Below are 17,670 nucleotides of genomic sequence, written 5' to 3' on the forward strand. Positions count from 1 at the left end.
TTTCAATTTTGATATTTTTAGGTCAAACTGTTCTTGTCTGTCAGTCATATGGTCACCACCTCAAAGAGCATGCGCAGAGAAGTCCAAATTAAACAATTCCCCATCGTAAGTACACATTGATGGCCTAAGACACGAAACGAGCGGTTTGTGTGAGAAAACGAACAGTATTTTTTATCGTTTTTAGTACCTCTTGTAGGATACACAACCATGCTGCGTTCCAGTCCAAAATTGTCATGCCCTTCACTCGCTAACTTCCCTCCGTGTCATTCACTCGGCTGTACGTCATTGCTTACGTTGAACGAGTGCCCACTACTGGCGGAAACTGCGGTGGGAATGTCCTAAGCATAGCTAGATGTCTTAAGGCGGAGTCACTTCCGGCATCACCGGCTGCCATCTAACCACAGGGGAGCAGTGAATTAAGGTGAGTGATCAGCACGCACACAAATCCTCTTATCTCGCTGAAATCTTGACGGATTTACAAACGGCTTGGTTTCTGAAAATTGGTAGAAAATTGAGCAAGTTATGGTTATTTAAAAGTACATGCACCATGTTACGAGTGAGCGAGCACACTGTGGTATGATGGCCGCCGTGTGCGGACGTCGACCTCCATTGGCCAGCAGCGCGCACGAGACATCTAGCCTTATGATATCTATGGTCCTAGCCCTTGATCTTGGAATCAGCTATGAGTTTATTTATTATTTAAATTTTTTCCCTTTAAGAATTTGTTTAATGCAGCATCCAAATGTATATAGGCGTATTTGGGCTGTTTTAAATTAAAAAATATATAATTAATATATCATAGAGTTGTTTGTTGTGGTGCGGAGATATGTGGTGACATCACAATCGTACTGCATTGTGGGACATATAGGTACCTGAAGTGTACATTATGAAGTAGACTCGCACCCTCGGTCAAAATCGAGGGAACGAGGGTCTGTCCATATAAAATTCACTCGTCCACTTCACGAAATGGAACGCACTTCAAAATGGCGGCAGGGATTCCCCCGAAGGGAAGTGCTTAGGGAAGTTTGCAAGTGCGTATCTAAAAGTGGACTGGAACGCAGCCCAAGTGATCTAGTTTCCAGCGCTTGCGCAGACTAAGTCAGAACGCAAGCACACGTCACACACCAGGAAGCGCGCGCGCCCTCAGATCACTTGGACGTGGTTGTGTACAAGAGGTAAAAATGATATAAATACAATACTGTTCGTTTTCTCACACAAACCGCTCGTTTCGTGTCTTAGGCCATCAATGTGTACTTACGATGGGGAGTTGTTTAATTTGGACTTCTCTGCGCATGCTCTTTGAGGTGGTGACCATTGACCTGCATTATATGACTGACAGACAAGAACGGTTTGACCTAAAAATATCAAAATTGAAACTACTGCGGAAACAAAGACACCTACATCTTGGATGCCCTTGAGGTAAGCTAAAACATACCAAAATGTAATTTCAAAGTGAACTATCCCTTTAATGGGGCTAGAAGTTTCAGTCTTGACTTGATTTAAATCTAAGTTATTTAACTGAGAGATATATTTTCTGTTAGGATTAGCAATTTTATCTCCTATGCTACTGATCATAAATCTGGACTTCGGCAGGGCTTTATTTTGGTACCTTTGCTTTTTTTCTTTCTACATGCTTCCTTTAGGTTTGATTTTGAGAGGGGCTTAGTGATTCTTGTGATGAGCTTAGATCATGTGACTCACTTGTTTGTGGTGGTTGGTTGTCAGTGTGTATAAAGGTACAAAACAGATAGCCTATTAATACCTTGGTAGGTTGGTAGCCTTTATTAACATTATTATCAGTTAATGAAATACGTTTTTTTCTTCAAGTTAAATCTGTAAATTTAAATCTATTTTTTATGGTATGGAACCACAGCTGTTTTTTATAATGTAAAGTTCACTGTAATTATGGTGATAAATACAACATTTAATACAAATAATATGACCTTACTTGTAATCTTACAACTGGTAAAACATAAAAATAAAAAATAAAACAGGACAAAAAAGATCAACAAGGTCCCTTTTCATTTCTGCATTACCCCTTTTCCACCAAAAAAGAACTGTTTCGGAACTGGTGCTGGTTCAAATTTGGTTCAACTTGCGAACCTTCTTAGAACCTGTTTGTTTTTCCACTGACTAGAGAGCCCAGCGAATGACGTCGTTATGTCACTGTGTACGTTGCCATACGTCTTATCTTTCCCAGAAATGCTTTTGCAACTTCATAACAATTACAATGGTAGTTGTATCTACATCGTATCTCTGCAAATGTTTCTCCTGGCTTTGCGATCATTTCTTGGGATCAGAAGAAGACGTATAGAACACATTTGTGCAGCTCGACTGGATTACTACAGGCAGAGGTTACGTTCAAAAAGAAAGGTAATTATATAACGTTTCGATTCTTATTATTGATGTTAGCTCTTGGAAGCAAATGCAAGGGCGCTAGCTCTAATGGCCCTAACGTTAGCTACAGTATGTACCGGTAGCGCAGACTACCTATCGATTACATTGGAAATCAACTAAAAAAATAATCGTGCACCGATTTTTATCTTTACAGGCAACGTTAGTATTGCGGCACATCGCAAGACGGAGACCGCCTGTTGTCTGGGCACACCCACAATCTCGCCACTGATGGGACACAATCGTTCCGGATTTCACCGTTCAACAGTTTGTGCAGAATTTCCGAGTGTCCCGGAAATCATTTGAGTACATCTGTGGTCGAGTCAGGCCTTACATGGGGAGAAGGAACACAAATTACCGCGTGTGTGTCACAATTCGAAAGCAAGTGGCAATTGCCATCTGGAAACTGGCCACCGGCAACGAATACAGGACCATAAGCCATCTTTTTGGGGTAGGCCTCATCACTGTGTTTAACTGTGTTCAGGACTTTTGCTACGCAGTCAACAGGGTGCTGCTTCCTGTGCACATTATATTTCCTGATGCTAACAAGTTTGTAGAACTGGCCACATTCTTTGAGAATCATTGAAGAGTACCACAGTGTGTTGGGGCAATAGATGGAAGTCACATCCCTATAATAGCACCAGAGGAGTACCCTAGAGACTATTACAACAGGAAAGGATGGGATTCGATTGTTCTCCAAGCAGTGGTTGATGGCAAAGGTCTTTTCTGGGATTTATGCGTTGGCTATCCAGGTGTTCATGATGTAAAAGTACTGAGACAATCACATTTGTGGGAAGTCCTAAATGACGAGGAGTTATTAGGCCTAAACAAAATGAACATCTCTGGGTGTGATGTTGGACATTATCTAATTGGTGACCCAGCTTACCCCATGCAGAACTGGTTTATGAAGCCCTTTTCAGACACTGGAAGACTGACACATGAACAACAGACCTACAATTACCGGCTGAGCAGTGCACGGTCAGTTGTGGAGATGTGTTTTGGGAGACTAAAAGGTCGATGGAGGTGCCTCCTAAAAAGAAATGACTGCAAGCTGGAGCTGAGCAAGCAAATGACACTCGCCTGCTGTGATTCACAACATTTGTGAGGAACATGGGGACAACTTTACAGAGGTGCATCAAGACAGGCCTATAAACATTCAGCTTCCTGTCCTGGCGGTACTTGAACATTGTAATCAAGAAGGGGCTGACATCAGAGCTGCGTTAATACAGTACTTTTGTCGGAATGACTGATTTCTTTTTTTCTTACTGCACCACTGCCATACATTGTAATTCTACCTGTGTTGTATTTTTGTTAAATATTTAAACTGCCATAACACCAGATGTAACATTTTTATGTTTACTTGCTGAGTTAATACATCTCTCTTTCTGGTTTCCTGAAATGCAACAGTGTTTAATCTGCACAAATGTAATAAAAAATTTGATTACTTGCATTTGTTTCTCTGTTGCAAGTATTAAGCATACTACAGATATCTCTGCGCCCAAGTAGCAGTGCTTTGCCTGTGCTTCCCCCTAATATAGTCCCAAGTCACTATCTACCTAGAAAATCGCCCAGTGTTAATCTGCATCGCTATTTGTACTCGTTGTGAATACGCAGGCCACAAGAAGTAATTAGGTGTTTTTTTTTTTTTTATCACTTTTACTCAGGACATGCTGGCAACAAAGGATTCCATTCATTAAGCTAAGCTAAGCTCGCGCCGACCCTGTCAAACTAAAACAATGCATGCACTGAGACAAAAATGCATTTGCCCACCTATCTAAATGTAGGAAAAAGGTGAATAAGCCCTATTTAAAAAAACGGTGGAGTGTTCCTTTAAGTTAAAATAATCAATCAAGGGTGTGGTTTGGAATTTGTGGCTCACAAATCAGAAAATAAATAAATAAAATACTCAGTCTTCTTTAAAGGTGTAGCCTACTGCTTTAAAGCAGTAAAAACTCCAGGCGACAACACAAGCTTATGAAGCAATTATGCTTAAGCGATGTCACAGGTTTTTTAGGCCAACATTTTGTCTCAAACAGCAAACATCTCCTCACCCTATATATATATATATATATATATATATATATATATATATATATATATATATATATATATTGCTTAAATTGTTATTTATTTATAATGTTTTGATACAATCTATTCAAATTTAAATTAAATAAAACACTAAGAATCTCCCAAAAAAAAAATCAAAATAAAATGAAGAAAGCTTTCTGGACAAAAAAAAGTAAAGTTTTGAGAATGTAGTTTTAAATGTAATTTAAAGGTAAAAAGAAAAATCACATAAATAACATTGTTTGGAGCATAATAAACAAATTGGGATATATATATATATATATAATATATATATATATATATACATACATGCATATATATTTGTATTCATGTGTTACACTGTGGACGACAGGACTCAGGTTTTTAAAAAATAAAGAGACACTAAGGCCTATCAAAAACAACAGATTTGTTTTCATACATAGTTTTTAGGTTTCAGGATGCTTTCAGAAAAGCCCTGCATGTGCTCTTTACAATACAGACCTGACAGAGAAATTCTCTAAAAAATACTGTCCGCTACAGAGGTCAAAAGTCTATGCTCCGGTCTTAGGAGCATATTTTTGTGTGCACACATAGGACCATTTCTGTTGTGTTGAGGCTTGTTTCCTTTGTGTTGCTAACTTATGTTTGCCGTTTAAATTTCGTTGTGTTGTTGCGCACCAGGAGCACAGATAAGGTAGAATGATCTTCATACAAAGACTTTTATTGGGGATTAACAAATTAGCCTTTGTAAGAATAGTCCAAATAGTAGGCATTGGGCAAAGAAACAATCTAGAAAACAGGCAAGCTGTACATAAAGAAAAAAGAAAACGAGTGTGTCAGTGCTGACCTCTGGTGGTGAACGAGGGACTGCAGTGAAAGTGAAGATAAAGAGACACTCAATCAAGCTTCCAGTATGGAAGTAAAATAATGCCAAATGTTCTTGAAACAAAAAAGTCTGTTGAATTGCACTACTTGTAAAAATATGTATTGCTTTAACCATGCTTGTATTTTAATGCATTGTATTTTTAGGGCTTGCATTTTTATGGGCTGAAATTCAGCATGGTTGAATATTTAAGCTGTGAATATTTCAATTCAAAACATTTCAAACACATTTTCATTATTAAAAATTCAATAATCTATATTCACCTTTCATATTTCACTTCCAAAACATTAAAACTGTTTAAAAAAAACAACCTATAATATTCAACAGGCATTTTCCAGTCCATTTTATTTTGCTTTGCAAATTTGCTTCCACAAATTCAGTGGTCAAAATTCGACAGAAAATACTACGTTGACATCCAGGAACTGCAGGAAAAGCAGTAGATTACCGAGCATACTCTCCATCACCAGCAGGGGGTGCAAACGCGCGTGTTGTTGACGAAGACCAGCAACAGTTAGAGCAAGCCATTTATTCATAAAACTCATTTACAGCAATGTAAGTGTATTTGTGATTATTATGACGGCTGTTTTATGTTAAATTCAGTGCCTTCACGGTTACTTTTCCTGTGTAGCCTACATGCATCTTTCTCTACCGTGAACGAGATTATAATGTTATTCCCCGATGCGGATGTACAGATCCAATGTTACATTATTGAGGTTGGCATATATTTCTCTTGGTTGTTTAGTTGCCTTAAAGGAACACACCGACTTTTTGGGACTTTAGCTTATTCACCGTATCCCCCAGAGTTAAGTCCATACATAGCCTTTTTATCTCCGTGCGTGCTGTAACTCTGTCTGATGGACCCACCGCTAGCCTAGCTTAGCACAAAGACTGGAGGTAAACGGCTCCAGCTAGCATACTGCTTAGAGCCCCGCACGGGGCAAAAAATCCAGCCCTAACTGAGACCTGGCCCGTGGTGTTCAAGCCCTAATCCGGCCCCAGCCCGAAAACGTCTGCAATTTTTCAGCCCGAACCCGACCCGAGACCAACATCAATACCACTTTAAGCTCTCTCTGACACGCACTCTCTGATGCGCGCTGTCTCTGCTAGATGCACACATATACACACACGCTACTAGATAAAATTGTATTATAGGCCTCAAACATAACTACCACCACTGACAATCATGCCCACAAATATTAATACAGACTGTCCATTACAGAGAAGCATAAGCATGCAGTGTAGAGAGTATTATATAGCCAAATGTGATCCAGCAGTAAATAAAGATTTACGGCCTACCTTTTTTTGATGTTTAGTAACTTTACTGAAGAACAACGTTTCACGTTAAATAATATTATTACTTTGCTTGGCTGAATTCCAATGTAGAATGTGGTCTGTTATTTCTTGATAACAGACCGCTGTGAAGTATAACACACCGTTGCCATGAAAAACAAATCAATAAACTCCTTTTTAAATCTATAATTTGTTTCAAATTATTTATTTATTTTGTAGGTAGCCATGTAATAAGCGGGATAATGTATAGCGAGGCGGTTGTTATAGTGAATAACAACCCCTTCAGGCTGATTCAAGACCCCTCCGCTTTGCGTCGGGGTCCCGTTCAGCCTGTCGGGGTTGTATTCGCTATAACAACCGCCTCGCTATACATTATCCCTTACACTGTAAAAAATTTCTAACCCTCCCAAATCAAAAATTTCAAGTGACCGATAACATCTAAATTTTTCAATTGGCCCAAGTGAAATTCTGTCAATTATAAAATTAAATTTACAGAATTTCACTTGGGCCAATTGAAAAATTTAGATGTTATCGGTCACTTGAAATTTTTGATTTGGGAGGGTTAAATTTTTTTTTACAGTACATAAAAATAATACATTTTTTAAAACAAATCCGTTGAACTGAGTAGGCTCATTCACCATATTCACGAGTGTTGTGAAGAAAAAGAATAGCATCCAACGTTGGGCTTCAGGCTCATAAAAATCAGGCATCATTTGATTCAGGTATTCAAATCAAAACTCTTTCAAAATGCAGCTTTTCCTGAAGTCTCTGGAACTTTTAGTAACTCCCCATGCTCCAACTTCTCCCTGGTGCTCTGTATGGTCAACTGTTACCTAATGCATAGCATGCGCATCGCGGCACTCGCGTAATCGCATATTGCGTTGCATATTTATGATATTATCAATATAACAATATTTCATACAGCCTGCGCTCTGCACATATATTATGGGCACGATGAAAGGAGAGACACTAAATGAGCCTGAGTCCGACCAAAGCCCGATCTGTTAATAAAAAAAAATGGCCCTACTTATTGCTCCCAATAAGTGACAAAATAACGCCAACATTTTCCTATTACATGTTGTGATTTGTATTGTCACAGCGTGTACAAATAACAAGGTCACATGAGACACAGACATGTCTCATGTGACCTTGTTATTTGTACACGCTATGACTATACAAATCACAACATGTAATAGGAAAATGTTGGCGTTATTTTGTCACTTATTGAGAGCAGTATGCTCGCTGGAGCGGTTTACCTCCAGTCTTTGTGCTAAGCTAGGCTAGCGGTGGTGCGTCAGACAGAGTTACAGAACGCATGGAGATGAAAAAAGTATGGACTTATCTAACTCTGGGGGATACGGTGAATAAGCTAAAGTCCCAAAAAGTCGGCGTGTTCCTTTAACTTTATATTGTGGCGATGTGCTGCATGCAGGCTTTTAGGGTTTCCCTCAATACTTCAGGATTCCCCTGCTGGACATATAAAACACTTAACTGAGTGTTTCCTGATAGACTGGCATAAAGTTGGCTTGACATTGGACATTCGCACATCTAGGGACAGTCTCTGAAGTGTATTCGACTTTGGTATACTCGTTTCTAACTTCAATAGCATTTGACTAGAACAACTTGCAGGCATAAAACCAACTGTAAAGTGTTCATGTAGTGTCAGGCATAATGCACACCCTTTCGATTTTTGATATTTATTCAAATAAATTTGAAGTTTGCTATTGAAGTTAGAAACGTGTATGCCAATGTTGTATGCAACTTTAGAGACAGTCCGTAAATGTGCGAATGTCCAATGTCAAGCCAATTTTACATTTAGGCTAGTAATTTAGCAGACACTTTTATCCAAAGCGATTTATAGTTAAACTAACAATAGGAGGACGACAATTATGCAAGTGCTATGACTCTTCCCAGTTTAAGCTAATGCAGTAGCCTATATATATATATATGTGTGTGTGTGTGTGTGTGTGTGTGTGTGTGTGTGTGTGTGTGTATATATATATATATATATATATATATATATATATATATATATATATATATATATTCTAATAGAGAGAGAGAGAGAGAGAGAGAGAGAGAGAGAGAGATTGCCTGTTGAATATTATAGGTTGTATTTTTAAACAGTTTGGATATTTTGGAAGTGAAATATGAGAGGTGAATATGGATTATTGATTTTTTTAATAATGAAAATGTGTTTGAAATGTTTTTAATTGAAATATTCACAGCTTAAATATTCATTTCAGCCCATGAAAATGCAAGCCCTAAAAATACAATGCATTAAAATACAAGCATGGTTAATGCAATGCCTATTTTTTCAAGCAGTGCAATTCAACAGGCTTTTTTGTTTCAAAAGCTTTTGGCATTATTTTACTTTTTACCATATTCCAGTAGTTTGGTTGTTGTGGTGGCAAATGAAAATAATCGTAAAGCATATGGTTTGATAGTAGGAGTTATTTGCAACAGGCAGGTCTAGTTCTAGTTTATGAACTTGTCCTGAATGTGCTGTGACAGGAATGGGCATACCGTCTGCCCACATTATTATGCAAATCGATATTCTGATCATATTTTTTTCAAGCACATTTTACCAATTCTAAACCACATCAGTCTTAACTACTCTTACTTTTATATATATAAATGGTATATTTATAAGAGCTATATAATTGTTAATAAGGGATAAAAGTGAAAAACACCCTTAATTCAGATGTGCGGCAGGTTTACTTTTACAGGTAAAATGGGCCATAAAAGGGATTTAACTCGCACTGAAAACTCAAAAATAATTTCCTTGAGATGGATGGAATATAGAAATGTCAAAAATAAAGCATGGCCATTGTACAAGATATGCTCATTGGGGCAGCAGAGCCACACATACACAAACACACACAAAGATATGAACTGAAAAAGATTAAGGTGAAGAATTAGGTTTGAAATGTACCTGAAATGACCTGGTTAGTCCCTATCATTGCTTTGCTTGACAAATTGACAAAACCTGTGATTGTTAGTGCAAACAAACTAATCCATAACTTTGAAATTCTGGGATAGTTCGTCATTTTGGTAGTTGCAATGGCATTGAAGAGAGAGATATAAATATTGCTTTGTCTAGTTTGAATTCCCCTCCACAATCCACACTAATATGATTTGTAGGATTTGAATCCTAATATATAATTTAATATTTATCCACAGTTGATCTCTCATATCACAGAATTACAAAGGAATGTGTTTGTTTGATCACTTGGTGTGTGTATCTAACTGGTTAGCCTTTTTTTCATGGCGAGACATCAGATACCTTGCAGATAGTTTTGTACTTTCTGTTTTACCATAATGGAGACTGAGTGATATTGAGTTTTACTGAATGCATCACAGAATAAACTGACACTACATCACTTTCTTCAGTGCAGTTTGTTCAGAGTAAACATTGTCATGGTATACAGAAGATTGAGTGTAAATGTTTAATGCAAGAGGCTGTTCTCGAAAGAGTAAATGACAAGGAAAACGTTTTCTCTCATTCATAATCAGTTTATTTTTTAGTCCTGTTTATTTCATACATTAAAATAAACTTGATTCGTGATAAATTAACAACTTCAGCCAATAATTGATGAGCAAATGTATATTATCTAATTGATTATCTAGCAAATACAGTAGGCCTATATATATTTTCCTAAACATAAGACTTACAAATATTTTCTAAATGTGTTTCAGGTGTGTTTAGTGCTGGTACAGATGCAGTGAAGTCAGTGTCAGTGACTGAGGGAGATTCTGTCACTCTAAACACTGATGTTCAAGTACAGAGAGATGATCACATACTGTGGATGTCTGGGCGTAATGACACTCGTATTGCTGAAATCCACAGACGTATCATCTCTTATAATGTTAAAATTGAGAAGTTCAGAGACAGACTTCAGATAGACAGGCAAACTGGATCTCTGACCATCAAAAACATCACAAAGGCACATGCTGGACTTTACAAACAAGAGATCATCAGGAGCTCAGGGACAAAGATGAAGAATTTCACAATTTATATTTATGGTGAGTTGACAATTTTAATACATTATGCATCATATTCATGGAATGGCAACTTGTCGTTGTCCTGATTATTCATAATGACTTTTAGTTTCTTTTGAACGACATTGTAATTCAATTATTGACTGTATAATTTCAGTTAATAGCGAAAAAGTACATTTCAAATTTTATTACTGTTCACTTTATGAATGGGAGTCACTATAAGTGTAAATGAAGTAAGATGCTATTTACGCTGTTTAGATGTTTTTTGTTGTAGATACTTTTTGTAAACATATGATAATAAAATGATGATAATCTACAGAAACAATAAGCACCTTGATTAAATTTAGTGTAAATAGCGATACAGTTGATGCTTCTCACACAAAATGTAAATAAAATAATACGCTAATTATATTATAGCATTAATCTGGGTGAATAATATAATACACTCTATAACCAGTGTCTTAAAACACTGCACATACTATACATTTTATTATTTAATATACAAAGCAAACATACAAACATAATTGTTTTGCATATTTATATACTTTAATATCTACTTTATCTCTCTCTCTAAATTTTACTGAATTATAATATTGCACTGCTGTTGAATTCCTGAGCCTCAACCAAATGCATTTCAATGTACAAATTGTCTTTGACATTTGTATGACAGATAAATAAACTTGACTTGATTTGAAGTTTGCAATAGCCAACACTGCTTTTAAATAACAAAACAGCATATTTTATTGTTTCCAGATCGTCTTCCTTCTCCTGTCATCAACAGTAACTGTTCTTCATCATCTGGTTCATCTAGTCAGATTTGTTCACTGGTATGTTCAGTGTTGAATGTGAGTGATGTGACTCTCTCCTGGTACAAAGGAATCAGTGTATTGTCCAGCATCAGTGTGTCTGATCTCAGCATCAGTCTCTCTCTACCTCTGGAGGTGGAATATCAGGATAACAACACTTACAGCTGTGTGATCAACAATCCCATCAGAAACCAGACCACACATCTGAACATCAGTGAACACTGTCAACCATGTCCAGGTCTGTTATGCTGTAATCGTTATAAATTAATTAGAGTTGTTGTGTTTCATTGCTTTTAGTTCATGCCTTTTAACTCTGATGATAATCTACAATATATTCTAATTTATTAATTTTTTTTGCTAAATGTTCCTTCAGCAGATACACATTTAAAATGTACAGCCCATCCTAGAAAAATTAAATATTTGTAATCATATACACATGTTTGTAGAATAAAATGCTGTAAAGATCTTCCTATAAATTATAAATTAATAGCAAGTATAAATATTTCGGACTAGCAAGTAGCATAACATGGTCTGATACAGTGTATTTAAAAAAGGACAAGTGTTTCAATTTGTCCCACCCAAAGTTCCTTTAAACATTTGCTCATATCTCTCTGAAGAAGTGTAACTCAACATGTTAGGTGTCCCGTTCCATCATCATGATTTACTTACAGATTTAAACTGTGTAAAAGTTTATAAGTTTTCTCTGTTCATTACAGCACTGGACCAGCGTTCACATTTCATGATGGTAATAGCTGTTACTCTAGCACTGCTAGTGGTCGTTGCTGTGGTCAGAGGTTTGATTTATCACAGATGTAAAAAAACATGGGAAAAAGGCAAGTAACTTGCAAAAATACATAAGCTTAAACATATCGTATTGATTTTAAATGGTGATTAAAACAGATTTGTAATCAGTGTCTGATTATTATTAAAACAGTTCAGACTCATGTTGAAGAGATGCAGGCTGGTCCAACATTCAGTGGACGTCCGCTTCAGTCTATGGTAAGAACTGAGACTTTTCTGCCTGTATAAACCCATCAACCCCTCATCTGATTTTTGATTCTGGTTCTGTTTTCTTGCAGGACGTCGTTGCAGCAGAACACACAGTGTACTCAACTGTTGTGGCATGAGATCCAAATGACTTTTTATTTATTTATTGTTTTACAATTGTTTTATTGAGTTCCTGCAATTTATCCAACATTATATTAAAATTTACTTGTAAAAAAACCTGCTTGTTCTGTCTATTCTTTGCACTTTAAGTTATTTGTTCCACTTAACACTGTTATTATTTTAGTTTACTCTAATTTATATTTCAAACTTACGTGTGAGTGTTAATTGATGATTGTTTATTACTGATTCATTATTTTCAGTTGATTATTTACTGATGTCTAGAGAATCTGTGTATCATTCGTTCAGTCATTTTTAATTTAATATTGAAAGTAGAAAAATGAAAAAAACAGTTCCTATTTAGTTTTTTCATTTTTTTTTTTTAAAAAAGTGATTTTTCGTTTTTTTGTTCTGAGGTAGCAAAATTAATAAACAGCTGGAATATTCGATTTCGACACGTGGGCGGGAATAAAACGCCCCTTTCCTTTGATTTGTCAGCCGAAGATCTTCCTCAGTTCTGTATTGCAGAATAAGAGTCCTCCGTTGTGCAGATTCTTAACGCGTTTATTGCAACTACATTTCATCTTTTTTCATCAAACAACCAGACTAAAGAATTGTTCGACACAACCCGTACTGGGGAACAGACTAGACTGTACACAGCCACGTCCAAGTGATCTGAGGGCGCGGGCGCTTGGTGTGTGACGTGTACCCAGACTGGTGCATAGATATATACACTATAGATTATTAGCCAATGCGACATCTATAGTGTATATATCTATACACCAGTCTGCGTACATGTCACACACCAGGAAGCGCAAGCGCCCTCAGATCACTTGGACGTGGCTGTGTACAAAAGGTAAAAACTATATAAATACTGTTCGTTTTTTCACACAAACCACTCGTTTCGTGTCTTAGGCCATCAATATGTACTGTACTTATGATGGGGAATTGTTTAATTTGGATGATGGAGAATTGTTTTAATTTGGACTCTGTGCATGCTCTTTGATACAGTGACCATAGACCTGTATTATATGACTGACAGACAAGAACGGTTTGACCTAAAAATATAAAAATTGAAACTACTGTGGAAAAAAAAGACACCTACATCTTGGATGCCCTTGTAAGCTAAAACATACCAAAATTTAATTTCAAAGTGAACTATCCCTTTCAGTCATCCAAAAACATTATTAGATCGGTCGGCTTGACGTTGACGACAAGATCCATAATTCTTAGCAAATGTTGCGGTCATCAAACTACGTCTTTGTTATTGTAAATAGGTTAGCGACCCCTAGTTGCGAAAAATTCCATAGTGTCCGTTTAAACTTCAGTCGAGTCCCAATATACACGCATAGGCTAAACCATCATCTTCACTGCAAAGGAAATGAGTTTGGAATAACAGCAAGTAGGACTGTGCAGCACAGCCTTTATATTGTAGGCTACAACAGACCAATTCAATTAAGCAGAATAACTTTTTATATACTGTATTTGGTTGACTGTGTTTTATTATTATTAATAATGAACAGGCTGCGATGTCAAGTTAGCAATGCCAGAAGTGAACTAATAGCCTAGATGTTGTGTGAGCGAGCAATGCACCGACGCCATCACTTGTTGCTCAGCAGGGGGAAATAACTTAATATTCTGTCGTTTAATACTCTGTCATTCGGAACAGTCAAATATATATTTTTATTTGTGTACATTCAAAATGACTACAAAATGTCATGCCTTTGAAAAATAAAGAAAACAACATGATGCGCTGCTTTAGTGCATCTCAGTCTCCTTGAACATCTTTTAGGCGCACACCAAAAACGAACCAAAATAGAGTGAATAGAACTTCTGACGCACCTACTTTTCAGTCAACATTTAGATTATTTGAAGGTAAAATACATTATATAGTCACTTAGGAATGAAACACAGCGTGGTTCATGATAAAACATTTTTTTTTTTTAAACGTGTCTTAGGCTACAGTTCGAAAAATGGGAAAATAGCAAACCCATGACACTTGAGAACTCTGGTCTACAAAGAAGAAAGCCCTGTCTAGTCTATTCCCCAGTACGGGTTGTGTCGAGCCATTCGTTAGTCTGGTGGTTGATGGAAAACATATAGCCTAAGTTACATATAACATATAAGTTGCAATAAACGCGTTAAGAATCCACACAACGGACGGAGGACTCTTATTCTGCAGTGCAAAACTGAGAACTGGGGCACGTTCAAGTTCAAAACGGTGCCTTTCCGAATCCAATGTTAGATTCACTTCTTTTCTCCTGAGAAACCTTCATCTGATTGATTTTTGAAGACAGCAAAAATCCTTTGCTGAATTTTATATCCCACAATCCTGCTTTCCATTTTGTGACAGTTAAGCTAAAAAATAAAGATGGCATCTGAAAGTTGCGGTTGGTGGTCATTTTGTGTGTAAATGTACGTTTTTTTTTTACATTTTTAGGGAGAAATTAATAAATATTTGCTTAGTTTTCACCAAAGCTCACTCTATTTTATTGTAAAATAGATCATTAAATCATTACGCTGCCTCAGAAGTCAGTCTTAAATAATTATTTGTGAGGTGCCTTCTTGCTCAAATTTTCCCTGCAAAGTCAGCGAGGCATATTTTTTTCATTTCATATTCACAAATCTTAGATTTGTGTAACTGCAACATGAATAGTCTACTATAGTGTTACATGTCAGTCAGCTGCAGGTATCATGTACCAACAGTTCCCAGCCTAGTCCCTCACTGTTTCCATAGACTCTGTTATACCTGGACTTCATTTCCCAGAACCCTCTGCTCATTATTAGTTTATCTGTTTTATCTGGGTCTTGTTTCATTTGATCATCATCACCCAGTCTATTTAAATGCATTTTGCACTCTTTCAGTATGAAGTCTTGTTTTATGTGGTTGAATGCTCTGCAGCATTTCGAGCAGTTCCTGTTTTCGTTATATTTATCTGTTCCTGAGTTTTGGATTTCTTGTTCCCGTCTGCCTCCGTGGATTGTACTTGTTTTCTGACTGATTGTATGTGTGTGTCTCACTCCCATTCTCACTAACCCTAACCCATTTGTTCAGGATGTGATCAACCAAATGGTGAAGAAACAATACCTTGACTTCCTTCTCTATTAAGCCATTTTGGGGATGAGCTCATTCTAAAATATACTTTGGAGTGGAATCTGAGTTGGGGCAAACTATAAATTCCCACATTGTATAAAACAGGACAACAAGCCACACAGGAACAGTTTTGTAGAGTTTAGTGGCTTCAGCGGAGCACAGAACAGATAACACTGATAAGCTTCAACAATCTGACTTGTTTACAGAGATTAACAGGATAAAGGTTTAATCACACTCTGCAACTGAAACTATAACCACATCTTGCTTTGAGCAACTTTTGAAGGCAACAATGATTTTGATACTATATTATGGGAGTTAAAGGGTACAATAAACCCTTATGCTCAACGAAAAACTAAATAAAGTAGGCTATGTGACAGTATTTTTAAGAAAGAACATCAATTAATTATAATAATGGTGTAGGAGACCACATAGTAAATGTGATAAGTATGATAAGTATGTAAAAAAAGTTCAATCAAATGACTTCAAGAGTTATCAGGAATTAGGAAGTACTGTAGGCTAGATAAATATTTTCAGAGACATTATAGTTGGTGCTCTCATATTAATATAAAAAGTTAAACAAAAGCAATCTCTCCCTTTTCCCAAAATGATATGTGTGGGCCATCAGGGATAAAATGAACCAATAGTCCAGCAGTGAATTTATCCAGGTTAGACTAGCCTATGAATTCAAAAGCACAACTACTTGTTCAAATTTGTGAACATAAGCTAGAGCAAACATGCCTGTAGACAGACCGGTGTGGCTTCTAACTGAAATTCAAAACAGGTTCTGGTTCCCCTACTTTTAAACAGTGGAATACTCACAGTCACAACACTCAAAGTTGAGGAGAGGATACGGAGCAACAGTGCTAGAGCAATGCTTCAACAAACCAGGTATGTAACAAACTACTGATAATCAGGACAGGACAGATATGTAGTAATATGTAATATGTACTTAGGCTATATGAACCATATGGGTTTCAGACTGCGAATTGGTCGCATGTTTCCTGTTTTATCTTGTGCGACCAAAATTTGTTGCACTGGTGCCGTGCCATTATTAGTAATAGTATGTATACCTACAAGATCTGGCCATTTTTTTTTACTCAATAAACATGTGACATATTGGCCTTGCACATATGTTATTTCACTTAAGTGAGTCAATGTAATTATATTAAAACTATTGGTAAAATAAAAAAGACATAGAATAATGTAAAACCACCAAACATATTGAACATTTTATTTATATTGAACTATCCAAAATAAAACCATTCCAAGCAAATCACTCTAAAACAGAACACATTTATAAAGTTGATAAAGGTTAGTTCTATACTCGATATTATATTTTACCTTACAAATTCCACGTTCTGCCTTAAATGCATCCAAATTCTAGGCTTCTTCTTTTGCGTTTGTTACTCATCTTATTTTCTGGCTCGATCATGTTAAGGATGATCTTTTTGCCACACTCCTCGAACACAAGCTACTCAACTGTTATGTTAATGTGTTGTGTATAGGCTAGCCTATACAAGTTAAATTATGGTATGTAAAAAGTAAAAAGTATGAGGTTAAAAGTATGAATTTCTTTCTTCTGCCGAAAGGAAGATATTTAGAAGAATGTCAGTAACCAGACAGTTTCTGGACTCATTGACTTCCATACCATAGTAGGAAAAACATATACTATGGAAGTCAGTTAGACCATAACTGTCTGGTTACTGACATTCTTCTAAATATCTTCCTTTCTGTTCAGCAGAAGAAAGAAATTCATACAGGTTTGAAACAACATAAGGGTGAGTATATGATGACAGAATTTTAATTTTAAAGTGGAGTACCCCTTTAAGATTCTCTAGTCCAGCTCCACAGTACAGTGTCAAGTGATGACATACTCCGCTGCTCTCGATTCGTCGCTCGAACGAATCGAGAGCAGCGAAGTAGCGTAATGTAATCAGACGTGATCGCACGTACATAGCCTACACATCAAAATAACATTCAGCTAGTGACTACTTGACATGTGACTGTGTAGCAGTGTAGCGAAAGGATAATCAGATCATTATGTCTTGTAT

General features: G+C 36.7%; 1 protein-coding gene across 1 annotated transcript in view; it reads left to right on the forward strand.

The window, feature by feature from the left end:
- LOC307169734 (uncharacterized protein) overlaps positions 1-12,638 on the forward strand; it is a 29,100-nt gene extending 16,462 nt beyond the window's left edge. Inside the window, exons 2-6 of the mRNA XM_079890529.1 lie at positions 10,313-10,639; positions 11,369-11,659; positions 12,138-12,254; positions 12,356-12,420; positions 12,501-12,638. Coding sequence (XP_079746655.1) covers positions 10,423-10,639; positions 11,369-11,659; positions 12,138-12,254; positions 12,356-12,420; positions 12,501-12,548 — 738 coding nt within the window. The 5' untranslated portion in view covers positions 10,313-10,422 and the 3' untranslated portion in view covers positions 12,549-12,638. The remainder of the gene's footprint in view (positions 1-10,312; positions 10,640-11,368; positions 11,660-12,137; positions 12,255-12,355; positions 12,421-12,500) is intronic.
- Positions 12,639-17,670: the final 5,032 nt, after the last annotated feature.

The sequence above is a fragment of the Squalius cephalus genome, assembly GCF_949319135.1.
Source record: "Squalius cephalus genome assembly, chromosome: 13".
NCBI classification, from domain to species: Eukaryota; Metazoa; Chordata; class Actinopteri; order Cypriniformes; family Leuciscidae; genus Squalius; species Squalius cephalus.